Raw genomic sequence first — 20,639 nt, forward strand, 5'->3', positions numbered from 1 at the left:
ACGTGGGTGGTTTTACCTGGTCGCTTAGGCCCTGGAGAAGTGTGGGAGCTGAGACCGTGACCTGGCTGCAGGGTGGCCGATGACCCTGGCATGATGGAGTCATTGCTGCACACTGACAAGGTGTCTGCCAAAGAAGGTTATGAACATCACCATAACGGCGGCTGTAAAGAAGAAGAAAACCCCCCCAAATCATCAGTTTTCGGCCGTACCTTTGTGGTTGAAGATGCCCTCCATCTCCATGGAGGACCTGGAGTGGGCAATGCAGAGCATGGCACAGGGAACCAGACCCTCCAGGGCAGGTGACCGGTCTGTGGTCCTCACAAGGCACCAGTCCGGCCTCTCGTGGCATCGCTCCAGGACCTCCACTGTCTGGCCGCGCCGCACCGTCAGCTCGTTGCTGTTGCTGGCCATGAAGTCGTGTATCACGACAGTCAGCTCGCAGCCACCGGAGAGCTGAAGAAGAAAAAGATATCTTTGGTCATGGAGAGCTGAGAGGAACAGACGTCTTTAAACATGCGTGTGTACCACCTTGTCGCTGTCCAGTGTGTTCTGTGAAGTCCGGGATGCCAGAGAAATGGTGTCTGGTTGGCTGCTCCCTTCGCCCTGACTGTCCAGGTCCTCTCTATCACTAAATGGAGGATATAGATGCAAACCCGGATCAGAACAAATCCTTTTGACCCTTTTTTCTTTAGATGTTCCCTTCATCGGTACATGCTCACCCTCTGCCTTTGTGGTGCTTGGATGTGGTTGGTTTGGGAATGTGAATGGGCTCTTTGAGTGCCCCCCTCAGGTGGATGGTGCGCTCCTGGATCACCTCTCGGATGTGCTTGATCCAGTCCTGCTTGTTCTCGATGCTCGACGCCTGTTATCGGTCAGTATTGGAGGTTACAATGCAGCAAGAGAGAAACACTTAATATTTTTTTTACTTCACACAAGTCTGAGTTAATTCTCCAATTTTCTTTTTTTGAGGGGGGGTGAAATCTCATTATGGACCTTGAATAATCAGTAATTAATTGTATTCTTCTCCCAAATTGTGTATTTGCCTGCCTACTACATTTTTATGATAAATAGTTAAAATTACAAGTTGAAGCTGTTGTAAGCGTGTGTGTTCAGACTGATGAGATGTGACTGAGGGCTGTGTTCTGTGAGTTGGTACTCACCATGGCTCCGTGTTTGGATCCCTGACTTAGCTTTGAGTTTAAAATATAAGATAGAGAATTTCACTGTTTGATCTCAGAAGCTGTACAGGATTTTCTGTGGTTTGTTTTGAAGCCACATAATGGTTTGACACGAACATACAACACTGATATTGTGCCTCAATGACAAACTGCAGCCAATTCATTTGTGTAGCACGCCGTCATGATGTTGTGTGTGCGTGCAGACACGTATTTAGTAATGAAACACACTTGGTTTGCGATGTACAGAGCACATAAATGTTCCTCAGCAGTTAGTTTGTCCACATGTATTATACAGAGAGCATTTGTTTTTGGCTTCATGCTGTTCCAACAACTGACATTTCAGGTAATCCGGTGTGTTAAATCCGGGGGCTGAAGGTAATTAAATAAACGGTTACAAAATCGTCAGAAGTTTTCTGGTAGAGAAGCTGACTTCTCGTCACTTTGAATCAGGCCGGGCGAGTGTGGGCGTGATAGGGTTGAATCAGTGTCAGCGGCGTTGGTGGAAGCATTTCAGCCCACAGAGAGAAACAGAATTCAACAACCAACAGAAAACACAGCCCCAGATATGCAGAAGCCCCTGTGTTTGCTACCAGAGGCAGCCACAGACAGACAGAGCAGAAATCCAAGAGGGCAGCCGAGGCCCCCTGAAAGCTGCTCATGCACTCAAGCAAAATGACAAGGACAAGGATGGGTGAAGAGAGTGCGACCGATTTCACATTTCCTGCTTAATCACGTGTGTTAGGCGACATCCAACATGCACATTTAGACTCTACAGATCAATGCTTCAATTTCTCAAGTGTTTCATCATTCTGCATGGGAAATATAACATCGGTCGCGCCCTAGACGAGATGAGATGACAGGAGATGCAGATGGTAGGTTTTTCACCTTGAGGACAATCTTGTTGTCCGATGTGGGCGTGCGTCCCACCCACAGAGCAAACTTACAGGGGTCGCCCTCAACGTGCTCTGTCACGCCCAACTCTGACGTCTGAGAACAAGGAAGGAAAATGTCAGGATATGCTGAGACGGGTTCTCGGCTGAGGTATTCTTGGTTCCGAGCACTTACGAAGAGTTTGCTCTTGTAGATATATTTGCTCCTGCCGTTGGAGTCTTTCACCTCCTTGCTGAATATGAGAGACATCTCAAAAAGGAAGAGGTGGCGCTCTCGGCCCTTGCGGATGAGAGTCTTCGGGTCCCAAACCTGAAACGACTCTTGAAGGATGAGCTCACCCTGGGACTCGATGTTTTCATCAAAACCTGGCGAAAAACACAAGAGTCAGCAGTGATACTCAAAGGTATATGGCAGATTTTTAACCGATCAGTGGATAGTGCTCATCACCTTCCAGCATTGAGAGATGCATGGCATCATTGGCTCTCTTGGGAACACTGAGCATCACCTCCAGGCCATCCTTGATTTCCCCTTTCCCTTCTTCGCAGCAGGTCAGCAGCTCCTGAAACAGACAAACCCACAGAAACTGTGAGGAGAAAGACGACCTGAGCCTGGACAACACAGTGGCAAGAGCTGGTTTGGGATTTCACCTTAAGCAGGAGCTGATATTTGGTGATTCTCTGCACGGGTTTGATCAAATAGGAGGAGATGGAGTTGGCCAGCCGGTGCCTCTGTTGGATCTCCTGCACGTGGAAAGATCAGGCTTGTGATCAGATGTTGACCAACGAGGATTGCACAGTTTGATTTTAGTGTTCATGGACAATACTCACGTCAAAGTAGTTGCCAGCATGCTCCAGAATGAGCTGGGTGGAATCTGGTTTGTTCTTACAGTAGTTCACATACATCTGGAATTTATCCGCCTAGACAAATAGAGACAGATGGTCAAAGACGGTGAAAAAGAGATGCCAGATGCCCACTACAGTCCAAATCCAACATACCCATGTGACAAAACAATGTCCAACATCTTCTGGCAGCTGCTCATATTTTTCCAACTCTTTCAGGAAGATGCTACAGAGAGAAACATCAGGTCAGGATCAGGTTCTCCATCACCAGGTTCTACATTATTCCTGACAGCTTCTTACTTGTGGTGGAATTCGTAGAGGTCCTGCATGTTTCCGAAGATGATGTGCTCCTTGTTGATGACCCCTGGTGGGATCTCCTCAACGCCGCTGGTCATCTCCCACAGATACGTCTGCACAGAGAGAAGTTGGCAAACCAAGGACTCATTAATGGGGGCTCTTTTCTTCCCTTTTTATCAAGTCACAACAACTCCCACACTTACATCCATGCACTCCCTCAGGTCTCGCACGTACGCCTTCTCTGTTTGAATCAGCTCTGCCATGATGAATCTGGAGACGCACACGGAACACAGGAAAATCAGACACACATCTATTGATTCTATACATCCTGGAACTACTCAAATTTTAGAATTTTGAGTGACACGGAAGTGAAAGCATACTCTTTTCTGCGTGCCGACTTGCGCTTCTCTTCATTTAATTCATGAGCGGCGTCCCGTAGCTTGACCTCGGACCCTGGAACTGTGGCAGGGATGATGTCCAGCTGGAGGTCTTTACTCTGCAACAGGAAAGTTTAAAACATTGACAAAGTGACCGAAAGCAAAGTGTATCCATCGTTTGGTTGGGCACTCACGGCCTTATTAGAGTCTGAGGAGATCCCCAAAGCCTTCTCCAGGCTGCAGCGGTACTTGTCCATGCGCAGCGAGAAGTCTCTGTAGCGTTTGTCTACCGCCGTCACCCACTTTTTGATCTCTCCGGCGTGACTGTGGCCTTTCTCGCAGAAGCCATCAGCAAGCTGGATTAGGAGCTTTACACGCTCTTTAGTTTGCTGAAGGAGAGAAGACAGTTGGATGCATGCAAACAGTACATTCATGTGTGTGTGTGTGTGTGTGTGTGTGTGTGTGTGTGTGTGTGTCAGAAACCAACCTTGGCTGTGATGTGGAAGTCCTCGTGCTCCTTGAGCAGCTCTTGGGTGTGGTGAATGCTGGAACCAGTGGAAGTGTGTGTGGACAGATAAAACTCCCCAGTGTCATGAATCCACTCCAGAGCCTGAAAACACACCAAAAAAGACAGGGAATCATAACATGTGACAACAGTGTTTGTGTTATTGTACATTCTACATAGTGAAGACCAGAATAAGCGTTTCAGGAAAGAAAGCTGGTGAATCTACCTGTTTGGCACTCCGTTCAAACACCACATACTGCTGACACTGGTCCAGGCGGCGTTTCCTCAACGTCCAGAAGTGGAGAACACGATTTTCTCTCTGGAGCAGCTCATTGAGGATGTCTAAATAAAACAAAAGGATATAAAGAAAGCGAAACTTCACCACATATATTGTTTATTTCTAACTCATTCTGGTGACGTATTTTAGCAGTGATCAACCAAACACATCTGGTCTAAATCGTACACTCCTTCTACAAGCTCTCACAATCTGTTCGACCAGCTGATATCTTGCATGCTAGTTTTAGTCGTTGTGGTTTGGTTACTATTTAATTTATATTTAGACACTCACTTTTAACCTGTTGTTCTGGTGCTTTGACGTGGCTCAGCATTCCAGGCATGTTGACGCTGTTCCTGTGCATGTACTTGAGGAAGACGTCAGCATTTCTCCTGGCCAGAGTGCACGCCTGAAGGGAATACACACAGGTCAGGAAGACCCAGAAAGTTTCCATGTTTTTGTCTTGACCATGTCGACATTATGATTATATACCTTTAGGAAGGCTTCCTTCTGCTCCAGGTGTTTACTGATCATGGGGGACACGTGGTCTGTTTCACAGTTGGGTCCCAGTTTGTCAGCTCCACCGCACCAGTCCTCTTCTCTTTTATACTCCTGTTCCAGGCTCTCCAGCACACTGCAGACCTGTGAGCATGGACACACTCATCACCTGTGCTGAGCTTTATAAAGACGCAACAGAGTCAACGCTACGGTTTCTTTTACCTGCTCGGAGGTCTTGTAGAAGGCCACTGATGCGTTGACTAGCTTGAGCCGGTCCTCCATTTTCAGCATGAGCTGCTGCCAGTGAGAGGCCACGTTTTCTGCACACTCTCTGATGAGGTCCATGTCGTAGTGGTTGGCCTGCAACAGAGCCTCTGCCTTCTGCTGGACCTGCAGGGCACTCTGGTGGGTTTTCTGCCAAGAGGTGAGCCGAATGACAACAATGGACAGTGAGTAAAATGCAAATTTAAAGTCCTGGCAGGTAAAGGGAACTAAAAGTCACCTCAATGGCATGTTGGAACTGCTCGTGTTCTCTCTGCAGCTGTTCGGCTTCCTGTAAGGAGCTGGCTGTTATTAAACCAGCGTTTAGCATCGATTCACCATTACGAATCCAACCCAGAACCTAGGAAAGTCAAAATTACACAAAATGAATGATTGCAAAAAGACAAATTACAGCTTCATTCCATTGCCTGCAGGTGGCGCCTTTTCTAAAACTGTGTAACTCACCTGCTTGACTTCTGCCTGCAGGTGTCTCAGCTGGACGCACTGCTCCAGGTGCCTGCGGTGCTGCTCGGCTGCCAGGTCCAGTTCTTGCTGCTTCTCATGGAGAAACTCCAGCAAGTCCTGCACCCTTGTTGCCATGTCAACATCCCGGTCACACAGCAGCTCTACGCCTGGAGGCAAAACACACATTAGCTTCAGATAAACATGTCAGGCTGCGTGAACAGCTGATGCAGTTCAGTCTGCTAAGGCTAGAAAATCATTTTAAAATCTTCTTTTTAAAATCACATCTGTGGAGATTTTCATGTTTCATTGCAAAATGATGCAACTGCTCTACGTGCAGTTATGAGAGCACCTATTAGCGTGTGAGATCACAGGTGAGTTATTATGGTAAGTGAGTGGGTGCCTCTTATTTCAAACACTGACCGTTCTGACCCGCGACACCTACACAGCATCAATCATCAGCCAAAACAGACAGAAATCTGCCCAGCAACAGTAAACATGAACTGCAAACTTTTTAAAATGCATCAAATTGGCGCTAGTGTCAACATTAGGAAATGACAAATCAGACAAGCAAGTAAACTCACCTGAGGCTTGGACTTCATTGACATACTGCAGCAGCTCCTGTCCCTGGTGGATCACGTCGAAGGTGAGGTTATTCATGGTCAGGGCCTTATCGGCGTGGTGTTGCAGCCTCTGCTCTGCCAACGTCAGGTCCTCCGTGTCAAATTCGTTCATCTGTCCGGTCAGCTCCTCATTCCAAGACTCCAGGTCAGAGATGATCTGAGCCAGGAAGACGGAAGATTTCAGACTTTGATTTTTGCAATCCCGCACAAAGTCTAGAACACATGCAGACTCACATCGATAGCATCCCTCTCAAAGATACGGAGCTGCAGGAACAGCTCGAGTTTGATCTTCCTCTCCTGGAAAAGTTCTTCCATCTGAGCCTGGGCCTCGTCCAGCTGCTGCAGGACACTCTCGATGTGGTTGATGGAACTGTTATGGGGGGTCTTGTTGCTGGAGATGGCCGAGTCCCTGAAACACACGCTCAGAACTTTCACCCAAAGACAAGCAAACCTAAAAGCCACAATCATCTGAAGCATCAGGGCCATCGCTAAAAATTGGGCCTCTTTGGAGGCTGAAATAAAGTTCTACTTCTTCAATTACAGTCACGGCCATCTGCAGCTCCACCTCTCTCACACATTTGCTAAAGGTGAGTTCCAGCTTTCTCTCAGGGTGGGGGAGAGCTCTTTAAATGTCTGAATAATTGTGTTGCAGACTTATGTAAGAATTCACTGCGGAGTAAAAGGACCAGAGAGAAAAGGATGGAGAGAACAAAGGAGGTGGAGGAAGATGAACCAGAACATTCTCTGTATGAAAATAAAGTCAGAGAATGATGATCAGCTGCATCCATCGCCAAGATCCTTCCTCATAATGCATTTTCTTTAGCCATTTTACAATGATATACAAATGTTTTTAAATTATTTTGCTAAGATTTTAACTTCTTTAACAGGAACAGGTGACATTAGTTTACCAGCTCTCGTGGTATCGTCAAGCTGCAGCTTACAGGAAGTGGAAAATTGAGGTCACCTAGGTTTATTTTAGTTTACTTTCCTTATCACATGTAATAATCTTAACAGGTCTCTCTTGTTTCAACAATGGTTATTTCTGTAGGTCCCTACCTGAGCTGCTGGATGAGATCCTCGCCCTCCTTGATCACATTGACGGTGACCTGCAGGGTGGTCTGCTGCTGCTGGCCGAAGCGCTTGATGAGGTCCTGCACGGCTTCCACCGACTCAGCGTAGACATCATCCAGCAGCTCCTTCTGCAGCTCCTCCAGCCATGTCCACAGCTACATCAGGACAATTCAGACATACAAGGGTGTTTATTACAAGAATGAAAGCAGATTAATGATGATGACAGTGCATAAAAAATACACACAAATTAAAGCATGTCCTTGATTCCTCCAGTAACTTTCCATCCTGCTAATCTCTAAACCACCACTGTCATCCTCAGTCACCGCGCCTACCTCTTTCACATGTGTGTGGAAGGCGACAGACATGTCCAGCAGGACTTTGCGCTGCTCCACACGACGAACAAAATCTTGGATTCTGTCTTCAAGCTGGTGGGCGGCCTGGTAGATCTCCTCTGGGTCGCACTCTCCCGTTTGAGCCAGCTGCTCAGCCGCCTCCAGCAGCTTGTCTGCATTGGTGTAAGTGTTCTGCGCGAGTAGAAAGAAGGGTCAAACCAGGAAGAATTCTGAACAAGAGCGGAAAATGACAGACGATAAACTCAAGGCTTTGACACTGATAAGAAGCAGCGATAATGCACTGAGATGACTGGTTAGTGAGCAATGAAAGAGGAAGCAAGATAGGGTGGAGGAGAAAGCTCTAAACATGGCCCAAACATGAAAAATCAAAGGTCAATTAGCGTTAGCAGCAACAAAGATTGATAAACAAGCTTAATTATGTTAGATAAAGTTAGCTGCCGTTTTTCTTTCCTAAAAGGTCAAAGTGACCAAAGAAAATGACTTGGATAAATAACAGAGGACAATAAAAATTATTGCACTCATTCGCCTACTATACTAGTAACAAAAGGCTACCTGTGCCACTTCCTCAAAATCTTCGTGGCGTTTCTGTAGTGCACGGGCTCGGTGGAGAGACTTCCCCACACCTGTGTGTTTGCTCAGAAAAGCCTCGCCGTGGTTTTCAATCCAGTCCAGCACCTGAGAACAGAGACCGCAAATCCTCAGTCAGGCAGACGTTAGGGGCTCAGCCTGCCACAAGGGGGCACTGTGAGGTGGCTGATGGGCCGTGTACTCGGAAGGCCACAACCGAAAATTCAATGGAAGAAATTCAATGGAAAATGAGGAATATTATTGGAAGCCTTGCACCGAGCATTTCCCTTTCACAGTCTGTGCCCTCATGCTCTGTGTCCTTCGAGGACTTAATGGCTGAGCCTCATCTGCACAGCCAATGACCCACTTCGGTTGCCATGGCAACAGTTGCCATGCCAACCCATTCAGCAGCATTCATTTTATTTGGAGAGCGGTATACCGGTATTAAATGCCTTATTTTAAACCTTCATTCTGATTAAAAAAAACAAACAAACAAACAAGAAAACACACACACTTAAAACGTTTCTTTCCACTGGAAGACGTGATGAGCGTAGATGTGAGGCCTCAGCATCTAGCCCAAAACCATTTTGATAGGAAACATGGCTGCTGTTGGGATCAAACCCCACTATTAAGAGCGCATTTATTCTAACCAGTGAGGTACCCTGTTATTTTTAAATTACAGTCCAACCATCTCACTTAAAACTGAAAAAAGGTTGTTTTTTTTAAACATGAAATTTGTTATGAAGGCGAATAAACCTGCACAAAAACAGACACACAGGTTTTGGTCTCGATACCTGTTGAACATCTTGCTGAAAGACACAGAGCTGAAGGCGCTGGTGCAGGCGCACTTTCCGGTGCTGCCAGATGTTTTCCAGCTGTCTCTGGTGATGCAGCACCTCGTGGATGATATCCAGGACGTGGTGCACCGCCTTGGAGTAATTCGCCGATGCCGTCAGTGACTCTGCGCTGCCTGGGGTCAAAGGTCGCTGCAATTTGTCCAAGAGCGCTTTACCATCTTGGCTCACCTGGAAAACAAATAAGCATTCGTCATTTTAAAAATGTAAATCTCACTTTACCGCGAAGGGGGATGGGCTTGATTTGCATTTCAGTCAGAAGATGAAATAAAATCTGCCTACAAATAATGCAGAGGAAACAGAAGTGGGAGGTGAGTTTATGAGCTCAACGATGCAAACAGTGACGCCTCAAATGCATCCAGGCTTTATGCTACGTTAAATTAAAACAATCCATCTACTGGTCCTATGATGCTCATTTTATTTCTGCTTTCAGATTACAATATATGAAGTCAAGGCGTGGCGTTACCTCAGAGTAGGTCGCCGTGATGTGCTCATACAAGCCCTGGTGGTGATGGATGCCATCCTCAAGGTCCTGTAGCTCCGAGGGCAGATCCACCTCGCCGCATGCTTTACACCACGAGTCCACGTTGCTCATGTACTGCAGGGGAGAGTCATGTACTGACATTTACATGGCGCACAACGAGGATATAAGACTTTTTCACGAGACACAGCACGAGGCAGCGCTGCTACAGTGCATCCATGTGTGCCCTACAGATGTCACATGCTAGTCAGAGGGCACAACTGCTCCAGGAGCACCTGCTTAAAAATGCAAAGCTTTTTCTGTTGTTATGAGCCCTTGAATCCTTTTGGATTCTTATCTACAGCTGAGCCTGCAGTTAATTGGCCTGTAGTGACTTCCAGAATCCAATTGTTCCTCCATTTGGGATCAGAATAATCCAGCTAACCTCTCAGGGGGGAAAATTTCTAATGCTATTTCAGCTAACAAACATAAATGTCAAAGTTCCAGGTTTCCCAGCCGGGAATCTCCTTGTGTTGTTACGGGCTATAAATCATTCCACAGTGGCTACACTAACGAGCCCAGACAGAAAGAAGGGCAGATCATAAATACTTTACTTTCTGCATTGTTCATGTAAATCTATGGTAATGTGATGCGTATTTTAGGCTTTATGGGTTTAACGAAGTCTAATGAGCATTTATCGACTCAGAATTTGTGTTCATTTGTTGTTTGCTTCCATTTAAAATGAAAAGGTCGACACTTCAGCTGCTTTCAAAAGAACACTGAGGCAAAACTTACAGTAGCGTTACGTAATGTGTTCAATAAGCATTGCCAAGATGCACATTTACCATTATTAACAATTCAGATTCATCAGTCTGGCCAACTTTAAATGGAAGGTATTGCTGAAAAAACGCATAAATTAGAGATATTCCTTTTTGATCAAGTTTAAAAAGCCAACAGCATAAAAAGAGGCTTTTGAAATAATAACAGGCATAAAACTGATGGATATATTTTTCACTATCATGGGACAATTTTATAATTCAAACAAATAATCAGTTCTAAAATTACTCAGCAGAAACCAACAGTTATTAGTATGTTCCTAAAGGTCTGTCCTTAATAATTTCTCCTCTCACCTGGTCGCATTTCTGATGAAAACTGGCAGACATCTCCAACAGGGTGCTGCGCTCGTCCAACGCTGCAGCAAAGGCTTTCCACTCCTTCTCCAGCTGGCCTGAGATCTGCTTGATCTGCTGGGAGGCGTAGTGCCCCGACTCCAGCAGCCGGTTGCCCACCGACATGATGCGGTTGATGTTCACGTACACGTTCTGCAGGGCGAGAACAGAATAAGTGTGTGGATAAAGTAGGCACCAAATGAGATGAAGGGAGTTGATGAAACTGGAGGAGAATTAAGAGTTGAGGAATAAGAGACGATATCGATATGTAGCATGACTCCTCTGGATGCTGTTGACCACATTATCACCCTCTCTATAGTTTCATAATGGTTACATAAGGCCATCTGAGAATGAATAAAATGATCCAATACCTGCTTACAGCCCTGCAAAGATGCACAACATGCCCAAGTAATCTTCAAACCACTCCAACGTTATGCTAGCAGTTGACACTAACTGCAGAAGCTATAGGAAGATACACCAACGATACTCCGAGTGGGTGGAAGAGCTTTCCCCCCTCCGCTGAGAGCCTTACCATGCAGTTCATGGCAAAGTGGTTATGCTGGGTTTGCAGCTCCATGGCGTGGGGGTGGTTGTTGCCAATTTCTGTGTAGCCTGCCAGGAACAAACCCTTGTTGTGCATGATCCAGTCAAACATCTGAAGCACAGGGAATGACAGAACAGCCACCGTCAGCCAGCCCGCACACAAAAACAAGCTCTGGGTTCATTGTTAACACTGAAAGAGGAGTCAGTCGCTGGGGGTAGACCTGAATGTGTCAGTGCAGCAGTGTGTGGGGGGGGGGCAGCTGTCATGGTTTCAGGACACAATACAGAAGAGCGGACTGCCTCGGTTCAAGAGTGTCCTCTCAGGCTCTAGGAGAGAACAACTTGTGGCCTATGGTGTCCTAGCAACAAGCTCCGACCACTGCAGCATTTCCAAGACTGCAGCTCTCGCTCTCTGCTGCAACTGTTGTTTAATTTGATTCACTCATACTTGGAAAGAGTCCCTACCTGTCTCTTTCTATCTGTCAGTGAGGCCGTCAACACCTGAGCTGTCAGGTTGGCCTCCTGCCTCCATGAGCTGTTCTCCATTTCCTATTTGCTAGTGAAGAGTAAGGCCATTTAGATTCAGCTACGACTTAGTTGCGAAATAAAGTTTAAGCTGTTGTTTAGAGCCAGGAATCCATGAGCTGGAGGCAACATCAATCAATTGCATTGTGTGAGTGTAATTACGTTTTTATTTGTATTGGCAGTTTTGGACCCTGCGGCGATCATTAACAGTGGATATGGATTCCCGTTATGTCACCTTTCCCGCCATCAACACCAAATGCATTCGGCCACAGACCTTTTCAGCGTCCTGTTCAAACAAGCGGAGCTGGAAGCACTGGTCCAGCTGTAGCTTGCGGACATGCCAGGCCTGGTGGAGGTGCTGCCGTGTGGAGTGCAGCTTGTCCAGCAGCTGGGTGATCCGTGGCACCAGGCCCTGGGTGTCTGCGTTACACATCCCCCCGCTGCTGCTGCTGCTGCCACTGCCGCCGCTGCTGCCTCCGCCATTGCGGTTGGAAAAGGACTCGTTGCTTTGTATCCGTTGTAGCAACCTGAAGGTGTAACAAACGGAACACATGGTCCTCAGATTCCGTCATTTTTGTTGTGAACATCTGTTTGCCTTGGGAGTGCCCTGTGTCTGCTCACCTCTGTCCCTCGGTATCCAGTTCCTCAATTGGGGCTTTTATGACCTTCTTCTTCAGTGTGGCGTGTTCTTCAATCATCCGCCTGGCTCCATCTAGATCCTGTGGAAAGTCCTTCCTAGAGACAGTTTCCTGCATCTCCTCTAGTCGGGTCAACATCTGTGTGGCGTGACCGGAAAACTCCTCAAATGCCACGCGTACCTTTATTTAAAAAAAAAAAAGAGATGGTGATGACCACTTTGTTTAACGTCAACAGAAGTGGGGGTCTTACCTCTATCCACTCTTCATGGTTGTAGTCTAGGCTGCCGTCAAAGTCTGCCGTCAGCTGGGAGGGGTCGACGACCTTTGTCAGGCCCTCTAGTGACACCATGGTGGTCTACAAAGCAAAAGTGGAGCAAAAGCAGTGGAAAGAAAAAGAGGGATTGAACAGGCTTTAGAGGGATTTGGATTAAATTCCGTCAATTAAGTGCGAAATACTTTTAATCTCTACTCGCCTTTGACTTCACTTGTTAGAGCAAATCCTTATATTTGACGGTACGAATGTGATTTTTAGCACAAGACATTTAATTAATCGCTTAATACATCAGTAACTCGATGTAAGCTCATTTTATCCTATTCAAAAGTGTCCCTTTAGCTTGGCTGTAGAAATTCCACTACTCATTTCCACACTAAAAATCCCCCAGAATTACAGTAGCCTTACACACACGCGCATGCACACACATTTCTTTTTCATTCCTTGAGAAGTGCTTATTACAATATCATTTTCAAATACACAGCAAGGAAAAGCCTCCTTTTTGTTTTAGTGCATGTGTGTTTCTGCTGAGCCACCCCCACGCAACACCCCCACACACATGGCCTAAGATGGATGAGGACAGAACGATAGCAAGATTCTGTGTGGGAAAAAAAAAAAGAGGCAGAAACACCATCGACCTCCGTTAGAAATGCAATAGAGCTGGTAAACTTAAGGACAAACGGTGGGTAGGTGGTGATTAATGTCCTCCACGCACCCACAGGAAAACTTGCGCATAACAGAAATGGATACATCTGTGCATTATAGACCCCATAGCATCTCCGATCATTGCACATGTGACCCGCCAGCACGTCACTGCAAAAACTTGACCCGAGGCACCGGTCTATTCTACTTCCCAACCAATCGATATGCTGTTATCAGAAGACAGTGCACTCGCACACAGCTAATCATTGGAAACAAACCGCATAGAACATGAACAATACGGCATGTTTAAAGTTTTATTATTGAGGATTGACGCTGAATAGCATTGCTCAAAAGCTGCAGGGTCAGCAGATGATGCTTCTCCCCTGCTGGTCGACAGTTAGCTGGTGGTCTGAGCACCGCGAGCAGAGCAGGATAATGAAACATGCCTGCGACAAGCAGCTCCTTAGTACATGTTCGGTGACGATAAATTCAATGATTGCATCTCCCCCCCAACATTTCATACCCACGCTGCATCAAAATGGAATTTAGAAAAAGCCTGTTTTATCTGTGCTCTCCAAATCTGTTACAACACACAGCGGCTAGGTCTCAGTAAGAAGAGCATTACATAATAATGTTAGTGTGGTGGTAACAAGTATGCAGGACGGCAGCCTCAGATCAAAATTGCATTTACTTCTCATCCTAAAAACGCTCAATTCATTGTATAGATTTGGTGTTTCCTACCTCAAATTCAAACTTGGAGCTGCCGAAGTTGGTCCTCTGCTTCTGCCAAAAGTTGTCAGGTTTAATAATGAGGGCGACGTGGATACAGGATGGAAACGACTCCTGCAGGATCTTCAAAAGAGGTTTGATGCTGTCCCACTTGGAGCCGCGCATATCCACGATGACGGTGAAGCCATGTTTACACACCTCCTCGCTGGGATGGATGGGGGTCAGCGTGAGTAGGACGAATTAAAAGATGAGGGGAGGGAGGGCGAGAGAGGAGAGCGGGTATAATTGGGAGAGAAAGAGGGAGACGGCAGGCGTGGGAAAGGATGAGAGGGATGGAGAGAAGAGAAAGAGCACACACGATGGTTCAAAAGAGGAAAGGAAAATGACGCATTTTCTATACTGTGAGAAATCTGTGCGGCCAGCACACGCACCCACCCCCGCAAACCAACACCCACACAGAAACCTGCGACGAATGAGTCAGAAACGAATGCATAATTACACAAACACAATTCAGGACATTTGTGTATCAGCAACCTTATCAGCCACGGATGCTCGCTCGGCTCCCACACACATGAAATCTACCTCCGTTCATTTAGATTTAAATTTAGAAAACATGCTGCCTTTCCCTTTTTTCCCCCTAACTGCTGTGAATAACAGCGCAGCATCTGTTTAAAAAAAAAAAATCCCTCTGGAACAGCCTGTCAAAATAGAACATCTCAGCTAGAACATGTCTAACTTACCAGAGGATACAGAGAAGCAAAGCAACAAAAAGTTGTGAAAATGTGACATTTTTAACTCGATCTTATCAGCGTTGACCTGGATGGAGGCGAGCAAAGATGGAGGGAATGAATCAGCAGAAGTAAGATGGACAGAAAGACAGATGTTTTACCTTCCAGACGGGGAGCTGCTCGTCCACACGGCTGCTGCTGCACTGCCTCGGCTACTGCGACAATTTGTTTTGCTTTCACACACAGGCGCTCACACCTCCTCACACATGCGCTCTCCGTATCTGCCAGTTTTAATCCTCCCCCCTTCTGTCCGCTGATCCCTCCCTCCCTCCTTTCATCATCTGTTGTCTGCTATACATCCCTCTCTTAGATCAGGCTTTCCCCTCTCTGCCTCAGCGTCTCCTCACGTCTCTCGAATTGATTTTTTAAGGCAGCGGCGAACTAACCGCTCCTGAATTATTCCGCGTCACGTGTGCGTCTCGACTCCCTCACGTGTCTCCTCGCCGAGTCCGCTGCTCACTCTGGCTGTTTGTTTTCAAGAGCTGATTCTCCCCTCTCGTTGGGGATAACGCTAAGCAAAGATGCACGGCACAGAAAAACAGAGCAAAGGTGATGAAAGTGCAACCTGGGGATGCCAGCCAGGTAGGCGATCAGCCTCCTCAGGTCGTCCGATCGTATTCTGTCATGGTTGCTGCGTGATGGGAACGTTAACACCGGACCGCCGCGTCGGTCTCTGCCACCTGAGGCAACACACAACAGTCACATTAGCACGGGTAATTTCATACATGGTTTACTGTAACATCAATAGTATTCTGCTTTCAGAGAGAGTGGCTCTGGTCACGTGGGAGCGCGACGCTGCTCGCAGCTGACAAGTGAGCGAGCGGGTTGCGCTTTGCCTGTAGGATCGACCCGGGCTGCTCAAACGCTCACGTGGCAGGCAGACAAACATCAGTGGGGACGAACATGGCCGACTTACTAAGGGAGCAGATTGGGATAATAGGCTTAGCTCATTTAGCCTGGTTTTTGCCAGCGGTCCCTCCTCGACCCCCACCCTCATTTCAAAGCCAATTACGCCACAAGTGAGCTCTGCGGGACGCAGGAGCCGAGAGTAAGGCAACCTCCGGGCAACGACTCACTGTGTCACTGTGTTCTGACTCATCCTCCTCAGTGTGTTTCAGCCTGCGACCCCTGGTCGCATGACTAGAGACAAGGCGGGCTAACACGCGCTCGACACATAAACATAAACACATAAAGGAACAAGGAAACTGTTGGCGAGAAATCAGTCCCGTTTGAGTTATGTGTCCTAAACAAACAGGCCAACAAGTCTACTGCAGAGCTTTGAAAACAGCATCACAGGTTAGATCATCTCAGTGGGCAGTTTTTTTTTGTTTTTTTTTTACATAGGGAGCTCCACGTGTTCTGCAAGAGAACTTCACTCAACAGCTGTTGTCGGTAGCAACTAACCAATAGGTGTCCGTCTATGTGTGTGTTAATGAATGTGTGTGTGAAGAAAGGACAAAGGTTAAGTGTAGGGGCCTCGGTCTAAGGCAGAGAACAGAGAGAGAGAGAGCACCATAGTGGGCAATTAACCTCCTGAGAGAGGCCATCTGGGGGTATGACCTCAATTTAACACAGTACTAGAGCAGGATAAACACAAACTTACCTGACAAAAAGGCAACTTTTTCTTTTAGGATGGGAAGCACTTCCATCGCTCTCATCTCCTCATTTCTCCTGAAACCTGGAGTAAGAGAGAAGAATGGAAGATTGAGTGAGGGAGGACTGTGTAGGGGAAAAGAAGCAGGTGTGGACCACAAAGAGCCAAAGCTTTTTACACACAGAAGCTCCTTCAGCAGATAACAGACTCCCCGATGTGTTTTCTAACCCCTTTTCCTGGAATAAATATGCTAATTACGTAGTTATCACAGCAGTTGGCACGTAAACCCTGCAGCGGTGATTCGAACTATAAATGAACAGCCTATAACTATGGAGCTGAACCTGGGGGGGTGATGGAGCCTCTCAGATCACTCTGTAAGAAGTGACTGAATGGCTGTCAGGGATAATATATGGAACTTCTATACATAGACAGTCGAGTGATCGAACGCACACCTCCACACACACACACACGGATTCCAGAATAGATTTTGTCCTCTTGGCAGCTCAGAGGTGTGGACGATGACAGATGACACAGAAGAGTCATTTCATCGCATATGAGGATCATTCTGTTTCCTGCTAGTCCCTCTTCTTGACATTCCCATTATTCAGTTCTTCGGTGGCTAACCACAGCTAGAACCCTTTGATTCTTAATTCATTATTATTAGCCATCAGAAGCGTTCCTGGTGGACGGGGTGGACATTTAAAAACTCTATAAATGGTGCTCAGGGACATCTTAAGTGACAATGTTTTCATGAGTACGGTAATCACAAACGACAACAAAAACTGCATATTCTTGCAGTTTGGATGATGGAATCAAGCAGAAACCTTCCGATTTGCCCGGTCTCTCCGGCAACAGTCAGAGACCTGCTCGGCATCTAAAGCAAACGCCAACGGATGCGCTAACGCCATCAATATGAACAAAGCCGACTCTGGCAGTGGTGTTTTTACACAGCATCACAGGCAGCATCGATTCGACTCCGGTTTGTGTCTCTGTCAGATGATCTCCCGACCAGTAACCTGATCTCCACAACCCTTGGAGGAGCTGAAACTGGTTGGGTGCGTTCTGCAGCTTAGAGCAACAAAAGACAAAGTGAAAAAGGTACAAAGGGATAAAACCTCTCATCCAATTCATTTATATCACAATTAATACGTTATGCGGTATATTTGATTCCACGTTTAGATTCATATAGCCTAAGATTCTCAATACAAGCCCTTAAAGATGCTGAATGTTCATCCTTACAACTGTAGAGATAATTTTAGATCTGGTGAAATAATTAGACCCAAATGTATCATTAGCCTGGATTACGTAATGAATGAAAGAGAAACTGAATGCGCTCTCTCTCTGTTAAGCTTTCTATTATTATGATGTCATCTGCACACACACATGCTTGCCCCTGCAGTGTCGACGCACTACTCTCAGCACGTAGTCATATTTGTGCTAATGCTAATTAGATAGTAATTCGGTTTCTGCCTCGGAGGATACCGATGAAAACAGGGATGGTGGCAGTTTTTAGTCTTCCTTTCCTGCTCTCGTTTGAACCCAGTCAACTAGGTTCTTCAGGCACGCTCCAGTAGAGACAGAGCTAAAGAAAGTTAAAGACGATGTCACCTTATTCTTTAAACATAGTAAATGCCTCAATTTAGACTGTAGCAAATTTTGAATTGTAAATATATGCATTTTTGGTGGTAGAATTATTGCAATAGCCTCTCATACTGATGTAAATGGCTAATGGAGCAAATCAAGCAGGAGCTTGCTTGGGTGGATTCATCTTCTGAGGGTGTCGAGCATGAAAACACCCGGGGTGAATGTGAGAGAGCACCAACAGTGGGGATGTTGTTGCTCGTGTGAATCCACTACTGTACGCTCCAAACCAACGGTCGCTACAGCAGGGTCCTAAACCTGTCGGCCTTTTGCCTTCTGTACAAACTGACATGTAAAAGGACTAAACAGTTCTTTGCTTCCCAGACAAGAAAAATCAAGCAAATGGGAGACAGTCTCCTCTTCACAAAACCAACAGTAGCATTAAATACCCGGGAGGATGCTCCCTGGAGATGGAGAACACTGCTAAATGTAGACCTCCAGGTCACAAAACAACAGACCACGATGATTTAAAAAAAAATAATTAAAAAACAGTTACGGGAGGGACGAGGGGACGGTGAACGTCGTGGCATAGGCGTGATTTCCTCCCCACATCAGTGTCGTACCTGTCAGCCTGATGAGGGCAGAGCCCGTCTGGGCATACTGCCACTTGTGACTGCTGGCCCAGCATGTCATTTCAACGCTTCTTCCACAGATTCTGACAAAACAAAATCCCCAAACTCCTGCAGATTTGGCTTTGTTTGCCGGCGGTGACTCAGAGAACGCCGCTACAGTCAGCTAATGATAGAGCGACGGGCCGATGTGCTGAAGTCGGAGCAGCTGACGCTAATCCTAAAATTCATGGGGAGAGACGTTCCGATACAGCACGCAACGGAAAAGAGGTTCGCCTACGGGAAAAGCTGGCACTAATATTTCCAGAAGAAACCCAAACACCAGCGCGGTGTGTTTCGGTGCTGCGCCAAGCTCGTGTTGCTAATCTGCCCGTCCAAATGACAGGCAGGTTCCTGGAGGTAATCCTCCATGTGTAGGAGGGACAATTACAATATGCAGGCAAAGCATTTAGATGGCTTGATAAGCTGCTTAGAACCAAGGAGGATGCCAGGGAAACCCTGAAGGAGACAGTGATGGACAGCTCACACATCTGTATGGACGCACCGGCGTAAAACACACAGGATTAGAGGTCTGATCTCACACCAGCCACTTACATTCGAACCTAATGGAGCCACATTTGATCCGACAAGGATTACCGATGTTCAGCGACACGAAAGCAGGCCGACGGGTGTCCAAACTTTCTCTGGTATGTCCCGTTTGACACGAACGCACGGTTACTAAATGAAACCAGCGCCACTCCCGGTGCCTCCCGGGTCACTGGTGGTTTGGGAAGTGGGTGGTGAAATGCAGTAACCTGTGATAAGGTTACACCCCTCAGAGGAAAAGGCCAAGGGATGAGAGGGAAATACCAGATGTGTCACTCACCCATCACTTTAGGGTCAGAACTGCAACTGGGTCGCGTGGGTGGGTCAGAATTTGTCAACACTCGGCGGGCCCTTTAGAGTCGCGCGGGGGGCCTCTCGCAGGTCAAGTGGGCATTAGGAAGTCTGACGCAACAAAGCCGTTTGTTCCACAACACGAGTACAAGATGGCCCCTGAGAGACTGACAAATAGCTCAGGGAGGAGGACGTGTTTGTGTGTTTTAAAAAAAAACACACACCAGAGAGAGAGAGAGGGAATGCAACAGCTGCCTGGATCAGAACAGATGGGACGGGTGGTGCAGCCAGTCAGCAGAGGGAGGGGAAAAATCTACATGCCACAAAAAAAGCACAAGCACTCGCAGCATCTTCCAAATCTAATTAAAATGCAGTTACGTACAGGCGTAATCTCTTAATGCACCCCCCCCCACCCCACCCCACCCCCACAGCAACAGACTTGCTGCGTCTCCTCTAAACCAGCTGCTCCGGGTCGAGCGAAACCAGAACCGGGAGCATGTGTGCACCCCTGCAACACCGCGGTCTTCCCACATTTGCGGCATGCCTGGCATTCCTGGCCGAGGGATGTGGGGGAATAGCAGGGATTCCTCGCAGCTGAGGGAGAGGATAGGAATAGGGCGCCCATGACCCGGACGCCTGACCCACATGGAGATCACAAATACGGGCCGGAATAAACACAGTGGGCCACGCAGCTCTATTACCCCCCCCCCCCCCCCCCTCCATTTTATTGACAAAACTGTGGGAAACTCTGGATAATATGATTTTGTCACTTTATATTTAATCATCACTTTTTTCCCGTGACATTTGCCATTATTTCAGAGGCATTACCCAGAATGCAACAGGCCTAGAACAGGAAAAAACAACTAATCCCGCACATTAAAGTATACAGAGGTTAGCTAAGACTGCCAATCGGCAGCAAGCTAGCACAATTCTGTGTTCAGAACATTTAAAAACAACACTTAAAGGAGCGAGATGGTTTCTGCACGCCAAGACTATAAAACCAGGGTATGTTAAACCAGCCTGACAAGACAAGCTAGGTGTTTATTTCCAGAGCGTTCCACTCACTCTTTACGTTCTGCCCCATTTTCCTCTTACGGTCCCTGAATATGATTTTCGGCTTAGGAAAGAGAGCGGTGGAGAGTGC

The 20,639-nt window shown here is 46.9% G+C and overlaps 1 protein-coding gene across 4 annotated transcripts in view; it reads right to left on the reverse strand.

Moving 5' to 3' along the window:
- The window catches only part of LOC101075161 (triple functional domain protein), a 39,592-nt gene that overhangs the window by 10,213 nt on the left and 8,740 nt on the right, over positions 1-20,639 (reverse strand). For 2 of the 4 annotated variants that reach the window (XM_029844706.1, XM_029844705.1), the window contains exons 3-39: positions 16,419-16,493; positions 15,381-15,495; positions 14,040-14,232; positions 12,636-12,740; positions 12,369-12,565; positions 12,022-12,274; positions 11,212-11,334; positions 10,641-10,832; positions 9,517-9,648; positions 8,991-9,221; positions 8,182-8,304; positions 7,609-7,800; positions 7,262-7,431; positions 6,440-6,614; positions 6,167-6,362; positions 5,586-5,752; positions 5,362-5,481; positions 5,082-5,273; positions 4,854-5,003; positions 4,656-4,770; positions 4,314-4,429; positions 4,070-4,192; positions 3,777-3,971; positions 3,586-3,701; positions 3,409-3,475; positions 3,209-3,318; positions 3,065-3,134; positions 2,897-2,986; positions 2,717-2,809; positions 2,517-2,628; positions 2,244-2,434; positions 2,064-2,165; positions 1,161-1,190; positions 720-862; positions 529-628; positions 210-453; positions 17-124 (exon numbers count right to left, since the gene is read on the reverse strand). In XM_029844706.1, the coding sequence (XP_029700566.1) occupies positions 17-124; positions 210-453; positions 529-628; positions 720-862; positions 1,161-1,190; positions 2,064-2,165; positions 2,244-2,434; positions 2,517-2,628; positions 2,717-2,809; positions 2,897-2,986; positions 3,065-3,134; positions 3,209-3,318; positions 3,409-3,475; positions 3,586-3,701; positions 3,777-3,971; positions 4,070-4,192; positions 4,314-4,429; positions 4,656-4,770; positions 4,854-5,003; positions 5,082-5,273; positions 5,362-5,481; positions 5,586-5,752; positions 6,167-6,362; positions 6,440-6,614; positions 7,262-7,431; positions 7,609-7,800; positions 8,182-8,304; positions 8,991-9,221; positions 9,517-9,648; positions 10,641-10,832; positions 11,212-11,334; positions 12,022-12,274; positions 12,369-12,565; positions 12,636-12,740; positions 14,040-14,232; positions 15,381-15,495; positions 16,419-16,493 (5,226 nt within the window). The remainder of the gene's footprint in view (positions 1-16; positions 125-209; positions 454-528; positions 629-719; positions 863-1,160; positions 1,191-2,063; positions 2,166-2,243; positions 2,435-2,516; positions 2,629-2,716; positions 2,810-2,896; positions 2,987-3,064; positions 3,135-3,208; positions 3,319-3,408; positions 3,476-3,585; positions 3,702-3,776; positions 3,972-4,069; positions 4,193-4,313; positions 4,430-4,655; positions 4,771-4,853; positions 5,004-5,081; positions 5,274-5,361; positions 5,482-5,585; positions 5,753-6,166; positions 6,363-6,439; positions 6,615-7,261; positions 7,432-7,608; positions 7,801-8,181; positions 8,305-8,990; positions 9,222-9,516; positions 9,649-10,640; positions 10,833-11,211; positions 11,335-12,021; positions 12,275-12,368; positions 12,566-12,635; positions 12,741-14,039; positions 14,233-15,380; positions 15,496-16,418; positions 16,494-20,639) is intronic. The other 2 variants (XM_029844707.1, XM_011609025.2) reach the window with 1 other exon arrangement.

The sequence above is a fragment of the Takifugu rubripes genome, chromosome 12 (assembly GCF_901000725.2).
Source record: "Takifugu rubripes chromosome 12, fTakRub1.2, whole genome shotgun sequence".
NCBI classification, from domain to species: Eukaryota; Metazoa; Chordata; class Actinopteri; order Tetraodontiformes; family Tetraodontidae; genus Takifugu; species Takifugu rubripes.